The sequence below is a fragment of the Salvelinus sp. IW2-2015 genome, linkage group LG12, assembly GCF_002910315.2.
Source record: "Salvelinus sp. IW2-2015 linkage group LG12, ASM291031v2, whole genome shotgun sequence".
Classification (NCBI taxonomy): domain Eukaryota; kingdom Metazoa; phylum Chordata; class Actinopteri; order Salmoniformes; family Salmonidae; genus Salvelinus; species Salvelinus sp. IW2-2015.
This window is the reverse complement of record NC_036852.1, coordinates 10,596,826-10,620,107: the sequence shown is the minus strand read 5'-3', so window position 1 is coordinate 10,620,107 and position 23,282 is coordinate 10,596,826. Positions and strand designations below refer to the sequence as shown.

The window sequence follows — 23,282 nt, the reverse complement described above, 5'->3', positions numbered from 1 at the left end:
TCTTATGGCTTGTTGGATAGAAGCTGTTTAGAAGCCACTTGTACCTAGACTTGGCGCTCCAGTACCGCTTGCCATGCGGTAGCAGAGAGAACAGTCTATGATTAGGGTGGCTGGAGTCTTTTGACAATTTTTACGGCCTTCCTCTGACACCGCCTGGATGGCAGGAAGCTTGGCCCCAGTGATGTACTGGGCCGTACTCACTACCCTCTGTAGTGCCTTCCGGTCGGAGGCYGAGCAGTTGCCATACCTGGCAGTGATGCAACCAGTCAGGATGCTCTCGATGGTGCAGCTGTAGAACTTTGAGGATCTGAGGACCCATGCCAAATATTTTCAGTCTCCTGAGGGGGAATAGGTTTTGTCGTGTTCTCTTCATGACTGTCTTGGTGTGCTTGGACCATGTTGGTGATGTGGACCCCAAGGAACTTGAARCTCTCAACCTGCGCCACTACAGCCCCGTCGATGAGAATGGGGGCGTGCTCGGTCCTCCTTTTCCTGTAGTCCACAGTCATCTCCTTCGTCTTGATCACGTTGAGGGAGAGRTTGTTGTCCTGGCACCACATGGACCAGGTCTTTGACCTCCTCTCTATTGGCTGTCTCGTTGTTGTCGGTGATCATGATCTACCACTGTTGTGTSATCRGCAAACTTAATGATGGTGTTGGAGTCGTGCCTGGYCGTGCAGTCATGAGTGRACAKGGAGTACAGGAGGGGACTGAGCATGCACCCCTGAGGGGCCCCTGTGTTGAGGATCAGCGTGGCGGATGTGTTGTTACCTACCCTTACCACCTAGGGGCGGCCCGTCAGGAAGTCCAGGATCAAGTTGCAGAGGGAGGTGTTTAGTCCCAGGGTCCTTAGCTTATTGATGAGCTTTGAGGGCACTATGGTGTTGAACGCTGAGCTGTAGTCAATGAATGGMATTTTCGCATAGGTGTTCCTTTTGTCCAGGTGGGAAATGGCAGTGTGGAGTGCAATTGCGTCATCTGTGGATCTGTGTGGGTGGTATGCAAATTGGAGTGGGTCTAGGGTTTCTGGGATAATGGTGTTGATGTGAGCCATTGCCAGCCTCAAAGCACTTCATGGCTACAGACGTGAGTGCTACGGGTCGGTAGGCAGATAGGTCAGCGCATGCTCGCAGTACACCTCAGGTAGGCTCGTGTCACTGGGCAGCTCTCGGCTGTGCCATCCTTTGTAGTCTGTAATGGTTTGCAAGCCCTGCCACATCCGACGAGCGTCGGAGCCGGTGTAGTACGATTCGATCTTAGTCCTGTATTGACACTTTGCCTGTTTGATGGTTCGTCGGAGTGCATAGCAGGATTTCTTACAAGCTTCCGTGTTAGAGTCACGCTCCTTGAAAACGGCGGCTCTAGCATTTAGCTCACTGCGGATTGTTGCCTGTAATCCATTGCTTCTGGTTGGGGTATGTACGTACGTTCACTGTGGGGACGACATCATCRATGCACTTATTGATGAAGGCAATGACTGATGTGGTGTCTCCTCAATGCCATGCCATAGGAAGAATCCCGGAACATATTCCAGTCTGTGCTAGCAAAACAGTCCTGTAGCTGTATCTGTTTCATCTGACCACTTTTTTATTGATCGAGTCACTGGTGCTTCCTGCTTTAATTTTGGCTTGTAAGCAGGAATTAGGAGGAATTAGGAGGATAGAATTATGGTCAGATTTGCCAAATGGAGGGCGAGAGAGAGAGCTTTGTACGCGTCTCTGTGTGTGGAGTAAAGGTGGTCTAAAGTTTTTTTTCCCCTCTGGTTGCACATTTAACATGCTGATAGAAATGAGGTAAAACGGATTTAAGTTTCCCCGCATTAAAGTCCCCGGTCACTAGGAGGGCCGCCTCTGGATGAGCGTTTTCCTGTTTGCTTATGGCGGAATACAGCTCATTGAGTGCGTTCTTAGTTCCAGCAGTTCCAGACAGCTACGAAAAATACTCGCTAGGTAGATAGTGTGGTCTACAGCTTATCATGCGATACTCTACCTCAGACGAGCAAAACCTTGAGACTTCCTTAGATATCATGCACCAGCTGTTGTTTACATATATGCATAGTCCGCCACCCCTTGTCTTACTAGACACCGCTGTTCTATCCTGCCGATACAGCGTATAACCAGCCAGCTGTATGTTGATAATGTCATCGTTCAGTTACGACTCCGTGAAGCATAAGATATTACAGTTTTTAATGTCCCGTTGGGAGTTTAATCTTCCTCGTAGGTCGTCTATATTTTATTTTCCAATGATTGCACTTTAGCTAGTAGAACGGAAGGCAGGGGGGTGTTTATTAGATCGCCTACGAATTCTCAGAAGGGAGCCCAACCTCCGTCCTCTTTTTCTCCRTCGTCTCTTCACGCAAATGACGGGGATTTGGRCCTGTTCCCGGGAAAGCARTATGTCGTTCACATCAGGCTCGTCGGACTCGTTAAAGGAAAAAGCTTCTGCCAGTTCGTGGTGAGTAATTGYTGTTCTGATGTCCAGAAGTTATTTTCGATCATAAGAGACGGTAGCAGCAACATTATGTACAAAATAAGTGAAAATAATAAGTTASAAAAAAACGAACATAAAAACACAATCGGTTAGGAGAATGTAAAATGTCAGCCATCTTCTCCTGCGCCGTCTTCTCGACATTTTATGTTACCCCTCTGAAAACCAATAGCCTACATTGACCAAGACCACACTCCTTTTATACAAGAGCTCATGCTTTTGCCAATTTGACTTCAGATTCTGACCTATATTCACATTTCTCCAAACATCACATTTCTAATTGTTTTTGGCACACTGTGTTGACTCCTCCTGCTCAGCATCTTTTCATTTCTGCAAACATAACATTTGAAGTTAAGGGTTACGGTTTTGGATAGGGTTAAAACATAAAGTTTAGGCCTTTATTCCGAATGGTTAAGGGTTAAAAGTAAATWAAATAAAAACAATWAAAATKTGTGTCTACCACAGGGATTGAATATATGACCTACGGATCCAAATCATGGGATTATGATGGTAATAGTGCTCACTGTTGCCCCTAGTGGCCGGTTGTGAAGGTATTTCCGGATGTCCTGAGGACATGGACAGACCTCCAATTTCTAAGTCAATCTTGAGCGATCTGCCTGCGTTTAACACACACACACATCTCAAACCCACTAAAATCTCTGCATTTTTCACCCCTCTGGTGTGGTTTCTTGGTCCGTCGGCTGTGGTTGAGGTGTCAGGTATCTTTCTTSCCTCAGGATTGTGGTACGTGTAACTAAGTCATGCAAGGTTTTTTGTGTGCTGGAGACGGCTCCAAATACCAGGGAATACCGAGGTTACTTTTTTTTGGCCCCGGCGCCCTGGTGGATCCTGTTGGCAGTGCCACGTGAGCATACCTGGGCTTGGTAGGTAGGCAGAGCAACGGYGTGCCAACTATTACCACCACCACCTGCATGGGCATGGACTTCCCACCCACTTGGCAGTGCTTTCCCTCTGTGTGGCATGGTTGGCACAGTGGCTGGCAAAATGGGCACGGAGATACCTGGCRCTGGCACTACCCAGGGGCAAGTGACAGGTAATAACAACGTAACAACTCCATAGCATAACAACATGATAACACCTGCAAGGTGTTTGGAGTGGGTCATGACTTATCAAAAGGTCAAAGGTCAGTGAACCCCCTCAGCCGATAGGATTTGAACTCTTGATTCCATGATTGGCTGTAGTGTCAGATCACTGTATCTTTAAAACGCAACCCTTCCATTCATTTGTCTCTCATTGCTGTAGCTTGTCATCAAAGAAGTTAATGTCGTAGCTTGGGTGAGTCACGCTCATTCAATGGAAGTCAAATCCCTCAGCAGACTGTATTCTCACAGTCAGAGACAAGACCCATCCATTCTTTGGTGACGTAGAGGGGGGGAGTTTATTGGAACATGGGGTTATTCATGCATGGGTCCAATTACTCCGGTCCCAACAYCCCCGTGGTCCTGAGTGAGCTGACCCTYGTGCCAGTGTCACCGGGCTCTGTGCATGCCGCACCGCGACAGAACAAGAGACACATTGAGGGGACTCAGTGTGTGTATGCATTTGTCATTTGTATGCRTGTGCAGTTGTGGGTGCGTGCATGCGCTTGTGTGTGTKCGTGCCTGTGTGTGTGTGATTATTAGGTGTTACGTCACAGTGTGACCCGACGCATGACTGCTCTCGCCAGGGACCGGGACATTAAACAAAGCCTCACTGTGAGGAGAAGAGCTCTCTACTGACAGAACATAGAGCAGGGATCATTGACTAGATTCAGCCGCGGGCCTATTTTCTTCCGGAGCGGATGTTCAGGGGGCCGGGACATAATTACAAATAATTTGTAGACTGCAAATGAACYGCAAGAAGCCCAAACAGATATAATATTTGACTRAAACATAATCCTTTCAAACCTTGCTTACATTTGTATACGATCACATATATCTCTCAATTATGTGTGAGARTACTTTGAAACAGATTTCCAAAATTGAAATCACTTGGAGTTGATTTGCTGGTGTTTTTACAGTCTATGTCCAACAATAGCAAATGTAATTTAAAAAAACACTAGAGTTTTCTGCTCAGAAAACTTGGGAGGCCAAATAAAATTGTCCCGTGAGCCGCCAGTTAAGGAACCCTGACATAATGAGAGACAGAAAGAGCCCAGAAATAATCCACTTGAAATAGCCACGAAAACATAATTAATTACATGAATATGCAGCATGGAAATATTCACCATAAATATTACATCCTCGAGATKATCATGTTTATTGTAGTCTCTTACTTTGATTGTTCCCTCATGCACTAGGACATACGTGTTTAAGGTTTCCTTGTTGCCAGAGAGAGAGGTAGAGAGAGAAAGATAGCGGGGGTTAGAGTGATAGAGAGAGAGGGAGAGGGAGCAAGATTGGGTGTTTACTCTGAGGAAGAGACGGGGAGAGCGGGACAGAGCGAGGACTCTGAGAACGAGACAAGTGTGACTGCAGAGAGCAAAGAAAGCATAGAAACATTAGGCTACATCTCCGTTTTTGCTGAAGGTTACGTGTCTGTCGAAGGTTAAGGGCACGTATTCGCCAAACGTCCCAAAGTAGGACTACWGATCTAGGATCAGATCCGCCCTCTTATTCATAATGAGAAGTTCAATTATTGATGTCTCTATGTTAAAGTACAGTACCCTGCAGATGTCCCTGTTAGTTTCACCAGACAAACAGACCAACAGTTGGGGCGCAGCCCCGTGGCTTTGCTCAAACCAWTAACACCTAGGTCATTGTCACTTTATATACAAAACACACAACCACCTTATGCAGTTGCCGGGTCTGAAAAGTGAATTCATAATCTGTGAGGCAGAGTAGCCTATCGCACACTCTTCCTAGGCAGCTATGGCATGTAACAAGATGTTCCTTACCAGTCACGTGTACCGAGTGATGGGTCGAAAGTTGAATGGCCGAGTTTATATAGGCATGAAATATAGGACCTGTGAAATACCCCAGTCTTATAACAAATAGAGGAGATATAGGCCTACCTATGGGAGGAGAGGACCGGGAAACACACACCTTAAACACATGCGCGCATGTTCGCACACATGCACACACACACACACACACCCCTTAAGCAGACACACACCATACACACAGTATACACACACACTCACACATACACACAACAAACATGAGCGAGGAGAAGAAGCGACGGGAGAGCACATAGGACATACTCTGCTCAAATCGAATAATACACGTGCGTACATACTCAGTTCTCCACGGCACACGATAGAATGTGCGCATGTGCACTGGAGTAGGAATGATAGAGTATGGACATATGGACGTTTTGGAAGGGGGTCTGTCTGTCGCTGTCTGATTCGTTTAGTAGACAAAACAACGCCATGAACTGAAATGATCAGCTAGCAGTTAAGGTCTGGGATGATATTCACCGGGCATCTCAGAGTAGAATTGCTGCTCTAGGATGAAACCTTTTTACATCCTACCTCTGGAATGACGATCACCGTCTCTCTGATAGGCTGATATGGTTGAATATGAAGGATACTACCAGGTTATTGGATGAAGGTAGCCTCTTAGATGTGTGACATAGGTCACTGGGCCAGGAGTTTTGTCAGGGCCTGACCAGGAAAACTTTTAAGGGTGGGCTCTAGCCTAGTACGATTGCCATTTAATAGGCTAATGTCACTCTCACCGATGATTGGCAGGCCATTCATTTCACGGTTAGTTGACACTTACATTGTTGACGCTGATTTTTGAGTGACAAGTTGTTGTGGTTAGTCTCTCTGGACTCTCTCCACGATACAGTATTAGCGGTGTGTGTGCATGCGCGCTAATGCCACAAACTGACAGTGTGTGTCTGTGATTGACRCTCTCCTTTACTCAGAGTGGCAGTGTGTTTTTCGAACGCAGCCAGGGTGTGTTCCCCGGTTGACCCGAGACTCACACACAAACACACACACACGTACACATGTACATGTACAGGCAAACACAAACACACCCTGGCTCTCTTTCTCACACACAGACACACACACACTCAGKCTTCTTATATGATCGTCTACTGACCTAAATACCTTTCCACCGGAGGTTGTTTTTCTCAATGTTTCCATAACGGCCCATTCCCTCCATTCTTTCCTCCTCTCGTTTAATTTCCTCCATCCTCCCATCCCTTTCCCCAGGTGTCTGATTCCATAACTGTATTTCTCTTGCTCTCGCTTTCTCACCCGCCCTCTTTCTTTCTTTCTCTCGCTCACCCTCTCATATGTCTGTGAAAGCCCCTTAGGATAAAAGGGAAATACCAAGCTGGAAACGCACTGGAGAGCGGGAGGGAGAGGAGAAGAAAAGAGAGACGGACAGAGTGAAAGTGAGAGAGACAGAGGGAACATGAGAGAGACGGGGACAGAGTGTAAGGGCAGTGGGCAGAGAGAGTTAGGGACAACAAGTTCAGGTGAACAAAAGAGAGTGAAAGTGAGAGAGAAAGAGAGACAGGGACAGCTAGTAAGTAAGAAACAGGAAAACCAACACATCTATGGTGAACATGTTGGTTTCTACAATGTCCCTCCCGATTGGCTAGGGAGATTAACCCTTTCTCCATTGTTCCTCCCGATTGGCTAGTTCATCTGATAGTGACAACAAGGAGTTCAAAACATGTCATGTCTATTCTCTCCCATCTACACACACATCAGGGGGAGAAATCTTAACAATGACCAACACAATGCATTTAGTGGAATGGAATCAGACTGGACTGTATTTGACTGTTTTTATCTCTCCTTTAGTATGTAGGGGACTTTCTCTTTGAAGAGTCTCTGTCTAAAGAAAAAAGGTGTCCAAAATGGCACCCTATTCCCTACATAGTGCATTATTTTTGACCAGAGCCCTAAGTAGTTCACTATATAGGGTAAATAGGGTACCACACTAGGGCTACGGCCGAAATGGCACTGATGGCCCTATGGACCCTGGTCAAAAGTAGTGCACTATGTAGGGAATAGGGTGTCATTTCGGACACTGCCAGAGTTTGTGTCTGGAGTGAGTGTATGAGGCGTTCCCCCCTGTTGGTCATGTGTTGGAGAGCCCAGAACAGAACATAGACGGGCTTGTTCCTAAAGTGTTTCATCCGAGACGAGTAAATACACACCCCAGAGAGTCTCTCACACATGGCACAGCGGGCCTGTCAACATCACTTAACAGGGAATTCATCCTGTCCCCAGGGTGTGTGTGGGAGGGGAGCCTGGGGTGGTGGGTGGAGAGGAGTGTGTGTGTGTCCGCCCTTATCTCATTCATAGATGACACGTGCACTTTTACAGTTAATAATGTACACACTGTATGTATACTGTGAGAGTGTGTGTGTTTGTGTGTGCATACTTGCATGCCTATGTGTGTGTGCATGCATGCTTGTTTCTCCGTGTGTGTGTGTGTGTTTCGGAGAACGAGACAGTCGGTGGCATAGGGACACAGTGTTTGATTGACTGATTGATTCCTTTACACAGCAGAGTAGCTTCAAGCCTTCTGGGCATCATCTGTATAGATCTGTGTGGGAGCTGGAACACTGGTCAATACACAGTGCTCTGTATCTAAGAGAGAGAGAGAGAGAGCGCGCGAGAAACAAGGATTGGAGAGAGAAAGAGAACAGAGAGAGGAAAGAAAGAGCAGAAATAGAGAACTGAATAGCATCAAAATATGGGTCAAAACAAAGTCTGATCTTCTCTCATTTCTCATCTGTAAACTATCCAGCTTGTCCYTGCATTGTCTGTGTTTTGATGTGTATGTGTGAGTTCTACAGTATATGTGTGTGCCCTTACTTTACACTAACTTTAAAATCAACATTTAACATGATACATACATTCAATCTCAGGTGATGGACAAAGTAAAGCAATATTTATAATGTGCAGGCAGGTATTTTTATGTAATATCACCCTTTCCACGAACCTGTTTGCTTGTGCCCCCTGTATAGGACCTGTGTGGGCACCACTCGTGTGACACACTGGGCATGGCCGACGTTGGCACCATCTGTWCACCAGAGAGGAGCTGTGCCGTCATAGAGGACGACGGACTCCATGCCGCCTTCACCGTGGCACACGAGATAGGTGGGCACCGCTCACACGCCTGCATACAAACAGACACACACACACTYAATTACCTGCCAGTACATGCATACACACTCACATTCCCACACGTTTGTTTCATGTACGTAAGCACATGCAAACACACATCAAAACTCTATTGCTATCACTGTCACCTGAGGTCTCTTCGCAGTCCCCAAATCCAGAGCAGAATCTGGAAAACACACAGTACTACATAGAACCATGACTACATGGATCTCTGTTCCAGTCAAATCTGATTTGGAAAACAGATACAACTACAGGTTATGGAACGAAGCTGACTGAAGAGACACAAACACACGCTAACACACGTACATTGTAATGTTGTAATATTGTTGTGTTGTGGTATGATACGTTTTGTATTGTAGATATGTGATGGTAGAGTCGTGGTGTAATAATGTGTTGTATGTTGTACTGTTTTATTTCTTTTTGGACTCCAGGAAGAGATTCTTCATAAATACAAATACAAATACACACTCTCAAGAACACAATACTCGCTGTGTAACACCCCCCAAAAAATGATTTGTATATCTGTCTGCCTGCCTGTCCGTCTCTCTGTCTGTGAACCAAAGGTCACTTGCTGGGCCTGTCTCACGACGACTCCAAGTTCTGCGAAGAGCGTTTCGGGGCCAGCGCGGACAAGCGTCTSATGTCGTCCATCCTGACCTCCATCGACGCCTCCAAACCCTGGAGCCGCTGCACCTCAGCTACCATCACTGACTTCTTTGACGATGGCAACGGTAAGAAATGAAGACTGGGGGAGAGCAGGGAAGAATGTCAGGATAGGATAGAGGGGGGTGAGAAGAGGAGAGCGGAGAGGAGAGAATGAAAGTATTTTGGCACTCCAGGCCTAGAGTTGACTAGCCCTGAACTAATGGTTAGGGAAGTAACCAAGTCTTTATTTTAAAAGTCAGGCGAATACCTCAATGACTTACTTGGTTAAACAATGAGGGTTGGGCTCACCTACTGTACATAGTTCATGTGCTGTTGTCTTTGCCAAATATAATCCAATGTCCCTTCACACCTATCGAGTGGCAGATTAGAATGATCGGAGGATTGACAAACCAGACAAACAGCCTTTGGCATTGGACCATGTCCACCCCTCTCCCCCTCTACAGCCGAGTGTCTCCTGGACCCCCCTCGCCAGCCCCTGCTCGGCTCAGAGGAGCTGCCCGGCCAGAGCTACGACGCTGTGCGCCAATGCCGCCTGGCGTTTGGACCTGAGTACACGGTCTGCCCGGGCATGGACGTGTGCGCCCGCCTGTGGTGCGCAGTGATACGCCAGGGGCAGATGGTGTGCCTGACCAAGAAGCTGCCCGCTGTGGAGGGCACGCCGTGTGGCAAGGGTCGCATCTGCCTCCAGGGCAAGTGCGTGGACAAGACCCGCAAGAGACACTACTCGGTAAGGAAAGGGAGGGAGGGAGGGAGGGAGGGAGGGAGGGAATGGGAAGCAACAACGCAATAGGCTGACAGCATAGACAGAGTGGAAGATAGTGAAAGAGCAGAGTGCTACTTTATTATTATGTATTATTCTCTAGAGAGGGAAGGAGGGAGGGAGGAAAGGAGGGGATGGGAAGGAGAGGAAGAGTGTTGAGAGAGGGTATGGGAGGCTCAACACACACACACACACACGGAGACACAAGCATGCATGCAAACACACATAGGCATGCAATCGACAGATTTTCACTTTGTCGGCTCAGGTATTCAAACCAGCGACCTTTCGATTACTCACCCAACGCTATAACCACTAGGCTACCTCCTGCCCAATAGGGTGACAACATAGACAAGTCTCTCAACTTATACTACTTGGTACCTCTTTAAGGAATACCTAGGATAGGATAAAGTAATCCTTCTAACCCCCCCCTCCCCCTTAAAAGAGTTAGATGCACTATTGTAAAGTGGTTGTTCCACTGGATATCATAAGGTGAATGCACCAATTTGTAAGTCGCTCTGGATAAGAGCGTCTGCTAAATGACTTAAATGTAAATGTAAGAGGAATGGTGGGAGAGAGAGGGGGGCGGGTGGACTGTGGGGTAGGGTGAGAGTGTAAACAATAGCAATGAGAGACACTATAAAACAAGGAGAGAAGGAATGAGGGAGGGAGTGTAGAGAGAGGGACAGAGAGAATGGGAGGCAGGGATGGAGTTGGGTGAAAGTGTGGACAAGAGCCACAKGAGATATATACTGAGTGTACAAAACATTAAGGACACCTGCTCTTTYAATGACATAGATTGACCAGGTGAATCCAGGTGAAAGCTATGATCCCTTATTGATRTCACSTGTTAAATCCACTTCAATCAGTGTAGATGAAGGGGATGAGACAATTTTAAAGAACAATTTTTAAGCCTTGAGACAATTGAGACATGGATTGTGTACATGTGTCATTCAGAGGGTGACTGGGCAAGACRAAAGATTTAAGTGCCTTTGAACGGGGTATGTTAGTATTGGCCAGGCATAGGGCTGTGGCGGTCATGAAATTTTGTCAGCCGGTGATTGTCAAGCAAATAACTGMYGGTCTCATGGTAATTGACCGTTAATTACCATAAACACATTTAKCTTCTCCTAGCTTCCACGCATAGCCTAAAAGCCACTGATGCAGACCTTTGGAACATCTACATTTTAAGTCTAATTAATCCATGTAATATAGGCTACACCGTCACAATAAATCCATTATTTATTTTAGACAGGTCTAAAGAAACATGATATGAATAAAATGTTTTCTATTTCAGAAGAACAGAATAGCATACTCTGAGTTGTCCTGATCTGTCTATGCCATATGACTGTGGGCTACACTAGTTCATTTAGCAGACAAGATTTGCTTAGAATTCCGTGGCAGTATTTTATATCATTTTGTAGTATGAAGAATAAAATTGAAAATACCTGAATAAAATAGAAATTATATTTCCCCCCCGAAAGATTTCAGGGAGTGCGCACATGCGGCTATATTCTGTGTGGAGCGGTTAACAAAGAAACAGATACTCCTATATGCTTAATTTAGAGTTGTTTATGTAACTTTAGTTGTGATACAAATGTTGGGCTATATGTTTTGATTTTTAATACATTCTAAGGCTTCATGACTCGACTCTAATGATGATTTGAAAAAAGTTGCATGAAAGGCATGAGCTCTGCTTTGTTTTTTATGGCAGGCTGTACACACTTCATCAGTCTCTCATTCACAATCTAACAAGCACTTGATAGTGCCTCAAATTTCCCAGCTGCTTCCCTTTTGTGTGGCCGTAATGCCCCCTAAAAAGGTCCATGCCTTTTGTGGCCATTGTGCCCTTGGGCTGAATATAATAATTATAATTCCCATCTCCCTGCTGCGTGCCGAAGCACCTCTTACTCACATGGCTCTCCATCACGTGATTGGGTCTTTCTCACAGGCTACAAGTGAAGACAGACACATCGGGGGATGCAACTGCACACATCCTTATCTAATTCCGAGGAGCATATTGAAGATATTGGAAGACCTGTCCACATTTACTTTTYGTCAGCCACCAAGATGATTATGCCTAATGAACAGCAAAGCACTAGCCTATGTCCATCTACTATCCCCCATAGTACAAAAGTTGACCTAGTCTGTGCAAGAAATAAATATTCCAAACATAGTCTGAGACAATTGTGGGAYGCAATAGATCCCTAATTAATACAAGCACTAGAATAAAAAATWCCTGTTTTAAGCAATGAGCCTGACGCAACAGATCAGAACATTTAGTTTAAAATGTTGATAAACTATTAGGCWATTTCTTCACATTATAAGCGCAGCAATGTGCACACGGCAGTAGGCTATAAGTATGAATTTTCCATTAGCTGGAAATCACCATTCTCAATACTGACCGCAAGTGCGATTATGCATGTAATGCTWTTATTATAAAGGTGCATTTTTATGGTGAAAAAGTTATTCCCTCAACTTGAATCTCACGTGCTGCAATGTGTATGCCAGTTAGGCTCCACACCCGTTGTAAAGCAGATTAATGTGCTTCATTTTAAGAAGTTATTAGGCCACTTTAGTGTCTTGATACAARCCTTATCATAACATATAGGCCTATGGTCTAGGCTACATGAGGTGTGTGACTATGATTTTAAGAAGTTGCAAATAAAAAAGGGAGACACTGTTTCTTGCCTTAAGCTGGGCATCATTCACAAGTGATAGGCTAATATTGTCACTCATCAGACTATTCTTGATTTAACATTGTCTTTCCATATACAAGGTGTCCTTAATGTTTTGTACACTCCGTGTAGAGGGAGGGTAGGAGAGAGTTGGAAAGAATTAGAAGGTTTCCGTAACGTTTACTGCACATTGTCATTTATTTGGTCTTTACTGTCACAGACTCTCAATTAATCTAATTCCATTGAATTTGATTTGATACAAGATTACTAGAGGAGTGTCTGTGTGTATTATTGGCAGGTCGGAGAAGGAGGGAAATAATGTTTATTTTGTATGTGGGCGTGCCTGTGTGTTTACCCTCCTCTCAGACTGTTCTCTTAGCCGGCTGTTTCTGTTTGAGTCTTTTCAACTGTATTTTTTTTTCAGTCACAGAACTCACTATACTTTAATCGTCACCGCCATTTCGGTTGTCTTTGTGTCAAAGCGGTACGTTCAAAAAAAAGTTAGTTCTATTAGAGTTACAGTGTAAAAGTGTCACTTCATTTTGAAATATTTTAAAAGAGACATCCCACCAGAATCACTCTCAACAGAATATACAAAGCCTACTGTATATGTTTTGGTTATTCATATTTAGACTTGTTGCTATTGACACTAATGATATGTCAGGCTGTAGTCACCTAACTAGAATTTAGTTCTAGACCAACTAGACATCTATATTCAGTGTTGGGGAGTAGTGAACTACATGTAGTGTAACTAGTAATTTAACCACATTTTAAAGTAGCTTGTTAGTGTTTTCAGTAGTTAATTACTTTTTTGCCATGTAGTGGTGTAGCTAACTACTGGAAATATACACTACTTAAAAAATATAAGGTTGTTGGCAAGACTTTCCTTTCTTTTTCAGCAACAGACCTGCCTATTTCTCACTTGAAACACATTTTTTTGTGTTTAATAGACTAAATTACACACCCTGTTAAAGTAGGACTCCAGAGTGATCTGTTCTTGCAATTTCAGATTTAGTAACTTGAGTTAAGTAAACTATATTTTTTATTAAGGGTAGATTTAGTGTAGCTTAACTTATTCCAGTGTGCAGTATTTGGTAGCTTGGTAAACTATATCTTCAGAGTATATTTCCCAAACACTGTCTATATTGTATATCTAGACCCACTTACTAGACATCTAACTAGAATATACAGTAGATCTATCTAGACCAACAATCTATTTCAAAGTAATCGCAAACAAAATGTTCAATGAAAATATGCATGTTTATTTTGGATGGGAAGAYGAGAGGGGAGGGGGTGGGAGGAGAGGGGAGGGCATGGGAGGATAGGTGAGGAGAGGACAGGAGGTTTCACACCTGCTGGAGGGGGGTCCCCCTAGGGGGCCTACGGGTGAAGAGGAGGGGGGTACAACGACCCATTGAGAGCTGCAACAAAATAAAAACAGGACATAAGGGGGTTAGGTTAATCCTAGGATCAAAGGTGAGGGGTTACAGTCCATTGTTAGTTTATTGGTTATGTGTTGGGTTAGGGCTATACAATGTTCTACTCCTCGCCTTAATGCTACATAGCAACTTCCCCTGTAGGATTTCATTTCTCTTTCATTCTCGACCATCCTACTCACCAGCCTCTGTCTCTCATTCACCAATGCCTCTTGCTCCTCCTTCCTCCTCTCCAACTCCTTCCTCATCCACTCCTTGTCTGCGATGTCCTTTTCTCTCGTCTCTATCTCTCTTTTCTTTATGTCCAGGAGTTTGGCTTGATTTGCCAGAGTCCTCCTCTCTCCATCTCTTCAACATTGACTCCTGTCCCAGTCTATTCATTTCCATCCTCTCTCTCTCCATCTGCACTCTGTTTCTTTCCACCTCTTTCCTCGCCTTCCTCAGCCTCTCCTTCTCCATCTTCCTTATCTTTCCCTCTGTCAACTCTTTCTCTTTTGTCAGCTGCGCTCTCACCCTCTCCACCTCCTCTCCCTTCACCTCCACCTCCTCCACCTTCACCTTCACTTCATCTGCCCAGTTCTGAACATTCTCCTTCTCCTCCCTGACAGCCATCCTCTCTTCCATCAGCCACTCGCTTTTCAGAACGATCTGCCGCCTCTCTCTTCTCAGTCTTCCCTTCTCTCCCTGCAGTCTTCTCCATCTTCTCCACCTGCATCTCCCTCTTCTCCACTTCCCTCCTTGCCACCTCCACCTTCCTCTCCTCCGCCACCTCCTTCCTTGCCACCTCCACCTCCTTCCTCTCTCGCCACCACCTTCTCTTCCGCCACCACCTTCCTTGCCACCTCCCTCTTCCTCTTCTCCGCACTTCTCCTTCCTTCCTCCGCCACCCTCCTTCCTCTCCTCGCCACTCCTTCCTCTCCTCCGCACCTTCTTCCTCTCCTCCGCACCTTTTCCTCTCTCCACCACCTTCTTCCTCTCCTCCTTCACCCTTTTTCTCCTCCGCCACCTTCTTCCTCTCCTCGCCACTTCTTCTCTCCTCCGCCACCTTCTTCCTCTCTCCGCCACTCCTTCCTCTCTCCGCCACCTTCTTCCTCTTCCTTCACGCCATTTTTCTCCTCCGCTACTCCCTCCTTTCCACATCACCTGCTCCTCCCCTTCTCACTCCACTTTTCTCTCCACCTGCTCCTCCCTCTTCTCCATTACCTCCTCCCTCCTCTTAAACTCCTCCTSCATCCWCCTTAACTCCTCCTCCTTCTTCTKGTTGKACTCCRMCCTYTTCTTATCCTCCTCCATGGCTTTGAGCTGAAGGACAGTCTGTAAGAATGACACTCCGTAAGTCAGTAAGAGAGTACATGTTCATTTTACAGACCATCTCAGCCCAACAGTCAGTCGCTGGTCATGATGACCCACTCAGACCTGGGTTCAAATACTATTTGAAATMTTTCAAATAGCTTGAGCGTTGCTCTATACTGCTTGGAGTGCTAAATGGGTTGGGTTTACYGTTTTGGGACTATTCTATTGGTCTATTGAGCCAGGAAAGCTCAATCGAGCACAAGGTCCTGAACCCAGGTCTGAACCCACTACAACTAACAACCCATAGAATAAACCAAGAGAATGAAGTGTAGTGTGATAGAATATAGAATTAGAATGAATTATTGTAGTTATATAGGTTGTTAGTTGTAGTGTTATAGAATTAGAATGAATAGAACCCATAGAATGAATCATTCTAATTCTATGGGTTGATAGTTGTAGTAAGATAGAATAAGAATGATTCGTTCTACAGGTTCTCTGTATTCTAATTCTATCTAACAACTAGACCTGAGTTTAAAATCTGTGCTTGATTGAGCTTGCCTGGCACATTGGAACCAATGGAATACTCCCAAAAGTGTGGACCCTGCCCATCCGGCACCTCAGACAGGCTTGAGCAAACGCTCAAAGTATTATATATTTTTGAAGATTTCAAATACTAGGCCTCTTTGAACCCAGATCTACTAACAACATTATACCTTTCCATGATGACGGACTTGTTACCATTAGTCTAATAATATCATGGATGTTTATAAACGGTCAAATGCACAAAGTACATCAAATACATGAAGTAAAATACAGAAACTTGACACTCACTTTAGAGACTGCCAGCCTCCGTGACCTCCCCTTCATCGTCAAGACCTAAAGCAATACAAAATACTATACAAACAATATATATATATAGAAATAAGCAGCAAATAAAACAAATAATATGAGGAAATATATAATGTACCAAAAATAGAGTACAATAAAATAGAATAGATTTGGTTGAATATTTCGCAGGTGTTTGCAGCTAGTAGYAGATAGTGTTGGTAGCAGTCCAGAAATAAATGGAATCTGATTTGTGCCTGGATGGCGTAACATTGGAATGTTTACACCATCCGTTGCCATGGTAAATGCTCATGTCATAGAGGTAAATCAGGATAGATGTATCTTTGTGATGTCATCACAAATATCAACRTTCTAGATGATGTAATAATGATAGCAACATCTGTGGCCTCTCCAATGATAGTAGGCCCAGTAATTAAGAAGAAATAATCATACAAATGTAAAATAAAAAAACACAGAACAAATAAACAAAGAAGAATAGAGACAATACATAAAAAATCAAGACAGTTCAGATCAGCTTTCTCTCCCCCAATCCTAACCTTAACCATTAGTTGTGAAAATGCTAAAATGATCCAAGATCAGCATCTAGGGGCAACTTGTTGTAGGCTAGCATGTGAGCTAGCATAGCACATTGCTACAGTCTGACTTTGCCTTGATGTACTGGGTCGCCTTTGAACATTACTTTCATTTCTATCCTCATGCCGCCCCACACCCCTCTCAATGTATTCCACTTGCACAGACAATCACGTGCATGCAGATGCACAAATGGATCAAACACACACACATAAGCACATGCATCACACACACAGACACACACACAYATTTTACACGTGGCTTGGCTGCCGGCCAWTCCAACTTTTAACGTGCTCACTAGGCAACTTCAACAGTACTCTCCTATCTCTCCCCTTCCTCTCTCCCTCTCCTCCTCTGATCTCTCTTTCTCTCTATCTCTCTCTCAATCTCTTTCATATCGCCTCCCGCTCTCCTATCTCCTCTTTCTCTTTCATCTTCCCGCTCTCCTCTCCTCATTCTCCTCTCCAAGGCATCTAACCATGGTAGTTGGAGTTCGTGGGGTCCGTGGGGGGCATGTTCGAGGACGTGTGGTGGAGGGGTGCAGTTYGCCCAGCGTCTGTGTAACAACCCGCCGCCCCGAAACAATGGGCGCTACTGCACCGGCAAGAGAGCCATCTACAAGTCCTGCAGTGTCACCCCATGCCCCTCGCCCAGTGAGTTTAGTACTGCAGATTGACAGGCTGACGCGTGTGATCACATAGTGCTATAGACACACATAAGCACACACAAGTATACATTTGCTCATGCAAATACACAAGCTTACAATAGATCATGAATGGTAAATATTTTGTCTCTCTCTCTCTCTCACACCACACACCACACACACACACACACACACACACCACACACACACACACCCACACACACACACACACAGTCTGAAGTTCTAATGTTCCCATCTAACATGTGGTGGAACTTACCTCTTCTAGGTAAGAGTTTCCGCCAGGAGCAGTGTGAGGTGCGGAACGGCCCCCAGACAGACCCTAAGGGGTGAAGACCTTTGTGGAGTGGGTACCCAAGTTCGCAGGAGTGCTGCCTAAAGATGTGTGCAAGCTGACCTGCCGGCCAAGGGCACAGGCTACTATGTAGTGTTCTCGCAGAGGGTGAGTGAATAAGAGAAAGGCACTGGGGAGTGTGAGTGAGGGTACAGTACTTTGGAGTGCTGTCTTCCACTATACTAGTCCACTATCTTTGGTTAGCACGACTTTGTAGTGTCCGTTCTGCTAGTATGATAATGATAAAGATGATGATATATACCCATGATAATGATATATACAGTGCCTTCAGAAAATATTCAAGCCGCTTGACTTTTCCCACATTTTGTTGTGTTACAAAGTGGGATTAAAATTGGTAAAATTGTCATTTTTGGTCAAAATAGTCAGTAATGTCAAAGTGGAAGAAAAATTTGAACAATAAAACAAAATCCCTAATATATCTTGATTAGATAAGTATTCACCCCCTTGAGACAAAACATGTTAGAAACACCTTTGGCAGCATTTACAGCTGTGAGTCTTTTTGGGTAAGTCTCTAAGAGATTTGCACACCTGAATTGTACAATATTTGCCCATTTTTCTTATTCTGTAACTAGGCCACACAGGAACATTCAATGTCGTCTTGGAAAGCAACTCCAGTGTATATTTGGCCTTGTGCTTTAGGTTATTGTCCTGCTGAAAGGTGAATTCATCTCCCAGTGTTTGTTGGAAAGAAGACTGAACCAGGTTTTCCTCTAGGATTTTGCCTGTTCTTAGCTCTATTCTGTTTCTTTTTATCCCCCCCAAAACTCCCTTGCCGATGACAAGCATACCCATAACATGATGCAGCCACCACCATGCTTGAAAATATGAAGATTGGTACTAAGTAATGTGTTGTGTTGAATTTACCCCATACATAACACTTTGTGTTAGGACAAAAAGTACATTTCTTTGCCACATTTTTTGCAGTTGCAAACAGGATGCATGTTTTGGAATATTTTTTATTCTGTACATGCTTGGTGTACAGGCATGGTGAAATCCTTCCTCTCCGGACAGTTGGGAAGTTGGGAAGGATGCCTGTATCTTTGTAGTGACTGGGTGTATTGATACACAATCCAAAGTGTAATTAATAACTTCACCACGATCAAAAGGCTATTCAACATCTGTTTTTTTTGTTTTGTTACACATCTACCAATCGGTGCCTTTCTTTTGCTTGAAATTCATTACTCGATCGAGGGACCTTAACAGATAATTGTATGTGTGGGGTACAGAGATGGGGTAGTCATTCAAAAATCATGTTAACCACTATTATTGAACACAGAGCGAGTNGAGGGACCTTAACAGATAATTGTATGTGTGGGGTACAGAGATGGGGTAGTCATTCAAAAATCATGTTAACCACTATTATTGAACACAGAGCGAGTCCATGCAACTCATTATGTGTTTAAAGCAAATGTTTACTCCTGAACTTATTTAAGCATGCCATAACAAAGGGTTTGAATACTTATTGACTCAAGACATTTCAGCTTTTAATTTTTATTAATTTCAAAAATGTTATACAAACAAAATTCCACTTTGACATTATGGGGTATTGTGTGTAGATCAGGCTGTAACAGAACACAGAATTGAAAAAGTCAAGTGGTGTGACTACTTTCTGAAGGCACATGATAATATACCCACGATGACCGTGAGAATACTGATGATGATGATAATGATGATGATAGATTTATTTTATATACCGCTATTCATACAGAATCTCACAGTCGCTTTAAAAATATATATTTCAGGGAGATGGTCTTCCACAGATAAATTATGATGCAGTTCAGTAGAGTTGAGTGCAGGTGGCGTCGATAGTTCATCATACAGCCGGCGAGGGAAAAATAACAGTCAGGCAGTCAGTCAGCTCTTCATCAGGCACCTCTGTCTTTGAAGTTCACAGATACTYTTCCTTTGTAGGTAGGCTAGAACATCTACCACCGAATCTGTAGCACCCACCTGGGTAATGCTTCGGCAGCTAAAAGCGCCTGGGAGTCCACCACACCTCGGCAGTAATCAGCAACACAATCTCAATCTCCTATGAGGCGAGCCTCTGATGAGGATGATGAAGACTACAACAACAACAAAGATGATAATATCTTATGTCTCCTCCAGGTGGTGGACGGGACAGAATGCCGGCCGTACAGCAGCTCAGTGTGTGTGAAGGGCAAGTGTGTGCGTACCGGATGTGACGGCATCATYGGCTCCAAGCTGCAGTTTGACAAGTGTGGCATCTGCGGAGGGGACAGCACTGGCTGCATCAGAGTGATAGGCAACTTCACCAAGAAGAGGTAAGGGAACCCACATACACATATACACACTAAAATTGAATAAACAATTGGTGTTTAAATGTGTTTACRAGACAAATCAAAAYTGAAATTKWGATTTTTCACTTCAAAGTCAAAAAATGGTCTTCACTTAATTATTCAAAATTCTAATTATTTGGTTGGAGGCTGATTCTTGTTTATTGTGTAATTTATCTCACATGTAGTAAGTTGCAGGTGCCAAATGGAAAAAATAGTCRTTCAAACTATTTTGAAAAATAAAAACAGAACCTTCTGCTCTGTTGCACTCGATTGTAAAGAGAAAGGGTAAACTGTATGTTCACGTATCTGTACATCTTGAGTACATTTGAAGGAATGGTCTATAGATTGTCTTCCTCTCCATCTTTCATTCAACACATTGACACATTCTTCTTCATGATATCAATTTCTCACACTCACTCTTTCACTCCCTCTAACATCCACCCTTCTCCCTCAAGTCAGTTTGTCAAATTTCTCCCCTGCTAGAGCTGCCCCGGTCAACTGTAAGTTCTGTTATTGTGAAGTGGAAACATCGAGGAGCAACRACGGCTCAGCCGCGAAGTGGTAGTCCACACAAGCTCACAGGACGGGACGGCCGAAGTGCTGAAGTGCGTAGTACGCAAAAATTGTCCGTCTTCGGTTGCAACACTCACCACCGAGTTCCAAACTGTCTCTGGAAGCAACGTCAGCACAAGAACTGTTCGCCGGGAGCTTCATGAAATGGGWTTCTATGGCCGAGCAGCCGCACACAAGCCTAAGATCATTATGTGCAATGTCAAGCGTTGGCTGGAGTGGTGTAAAGCTCGCCACCATTGGACTCTGGAGCAGTGGAAAACGCGTTCTCTGGAGTGATGAATCACGCTTCACCATCTGGCAGTCCGACGGACAAATCTGGGTTTGGCGGATGCCARGAGAACATTACCTGCCCCAATGCATAGTGCCAACTGTAAAGTTTGGTGGAGGAAGAATCATGGTCTGGGGCTGTTTTTCATGGTTCGGGCTAGGCCCCTTAGTTCCAGTGAATGGAAGTCTTAACGTCAATGACATTCTAGACAATTCTGTGCTTCCAAAAGTTTGGGGAAGGCCCTTTCCTGTTTCAGCATGATAATTCCCCCGTGTGCAAAGCGAGGTCCATACAGAAATGGTTTGTCGAGATTGGTGTGGAAGAACTTGACTGGCCTGCAAAGACCCCTGACCTCAAACCCATCTAACACCTTTGGGATGAATTGGAACCCCGACTGCGAGCCAGGCCTAATAGCCCAACATCAGTGCCCGACCTCACTAATGCTCTTGTGGCTGAATGGAAGCAATTCCACGCAGCAATGTCCACAAACTGTTGTATTTCCGCGCCGAAGAGATGGCAGACGCTTCTTCGGTTCTTGGAAGAATATGCAGTATTTTGTTTTTTTACGTGTTATGTCTTACATCCGGTACCCCGGGTAATCTTAGGTATTTACAACAGTCGGGAGAATTACTGAATATACGATTAACGTCAACTCAACATCGTTCCTACCAGGAATATGACTTTTCCCGAAACGGATCAGTGTTTTGGCCTTTCACACAATACAATGGATCTGATCCCAGCCGGCGACCCTGGGCGCACGCCGATAAAAGGCGAAAACGTGCGGTCTCGTGAGTCAGGCTTCGGAGACGGGCACATGCGCACTCCCACTCACCTAGCACATACTACTCGCCAATGTCCAGTCTCTTCACAGATAAGCGTTGATGAAATCCAGCCACGGGTAGCCTTCAGGAGAGACATCAGGGACTTGCAACGTGCTCTGCTTCACGGACACATGGCTAACATCAAGGGACGCTAACGACTAGTCGGTGCAAGCCAGCTGGTTTCTCCATGCATCGCGCCGACAGAACAAACATCTTTCCGGTAAGAAGAGGGCGAGAGGGGGTATGCCTTAATGATTAACGAAAATGGTGTGACCATCATAAACACACAAGAACTCAAGTCGTTTCTGTTCACCTGATTAGAACCCCTCACCACAATGCTCGACCCGCATTATCACCAAAGAATTCTGTCAATCAAACACAGCCGTATACATTCCCCCCCAAGCAGGACACATCGATGGCCCTGAACGAACTTTATCTGACTCTTTGTAAACTGGAAACCACACACCCTGAGGCTGCATTCATCGTAGCTGCGGATTTTAACAAGGCTAATCTAAAAACAAAACTCCCTAAATTCTATCAGCATATCGATTGTGACCAGGGCTGGAAAACACTGGACATTGCTACACTAATTTCCCGCGACGCTTACAACCCTCCCCGCCCCCCTTTCGGAAAAGCTGACCACGACTCCATTTTGTTGATTCCTGCCTACAAACAGAAACTCAAACAAACAGCTCCCGCCGCTCAGGTCTGTTCAACGCTGGTCCGAACCAATCTGAATCCACGCTTACAGACCGCTCGATCACGCGGATTGGAGAATGTTCCGCATCGCGTCAACAACATATTGACGAATATGCGATTCGGTGAGCAGGTTCATTAGGAAGTGCATTGACGAGTCGTACCACACAGCAACGATAAAAACATTCCCAAACCAGAAACACCGTGGATTGACGACGAGAGCATCTCGCTGAAACTGAAAGCGCGAACCACCTGCTTTTAACCAGGGCAAGGTGACCGGAAGCATGACCGAATACAACAGAATGTAGTATTCTCTCCGCAAGGCAATCAAACAGGCTAAGTCTCAGTACAGAGACAAAATCGCAGTCGAAATTCAACAGCTCAGACACAAGAGGTATGTGGCAGGGTTACAGTCAATCACGGATTACAAAAGAAAACACAGCCCCGTCGAGAGACCAGGATGTCTTGCGTCCCAGACAGGCGTAAACAACTTTTTTGCGCCTTTGAGACAAATACAATGCCACTGACACGGCCCCCTACCAACCTCGGGCTCTCCTTCACTGCAGCCGAGGTGAGTAAAACATTTAAACGTGTTAACCCTCGCAAGGCTGCAGCCCAGACGGCATTCTCCAGCCGCGTCCTCAGAGCATCGCAGACCAAAGCTGGCTGTGTTACGGAATATTCAATCAATCCTTATCCCAGTCTGCTGTTCCCACATGCTTCAAGAGAGGCCACCATTGTTCCTGTTCCCAAGAAAGCTAAAGGTACTCGCTAAACGAGACTATCG

The 23,282-nt window shown here is 44.9% G+C and overlaps 1 protein-coding gene across 1 annotated transcript in view; it reads left to right on the top strand.

Moving 5' to 3' along the window:
- The window catches only part of LOC111971115 (A disintegrin and metalloproteinase with thrombospondin motifs 5), a 34,451-nt gene that overhangs the window by 8,807 nt on the left and 2,362 nt on the right, over positions 1 to 23,282 (top strand). Inside the window, 8 exon segments of the mRNA XM_070445884.1 lie at positions 8,422 to 8,554; positions 9,142 to 9,309; positions 9,688 to 9,971; positions 17,294 to 17,477; positions 17,754 to 17,813; positions 17,816 to 17,887; positions 17,890 to 17,927; positions 19,947 to 20,122. Of these exon segments, the coding sequence (XP_070301985.1) occupies positions 8,422 to 8,554; positions 9,142 to 9,309; positions 9,688 to 9,971; positions 17,294 to 17,477; positions 17,754 to 17,813; positions 17,816 to 17,887; positions 17,890 to 17,927; positions 19,947 to 20,122 (1,115 nt within the window).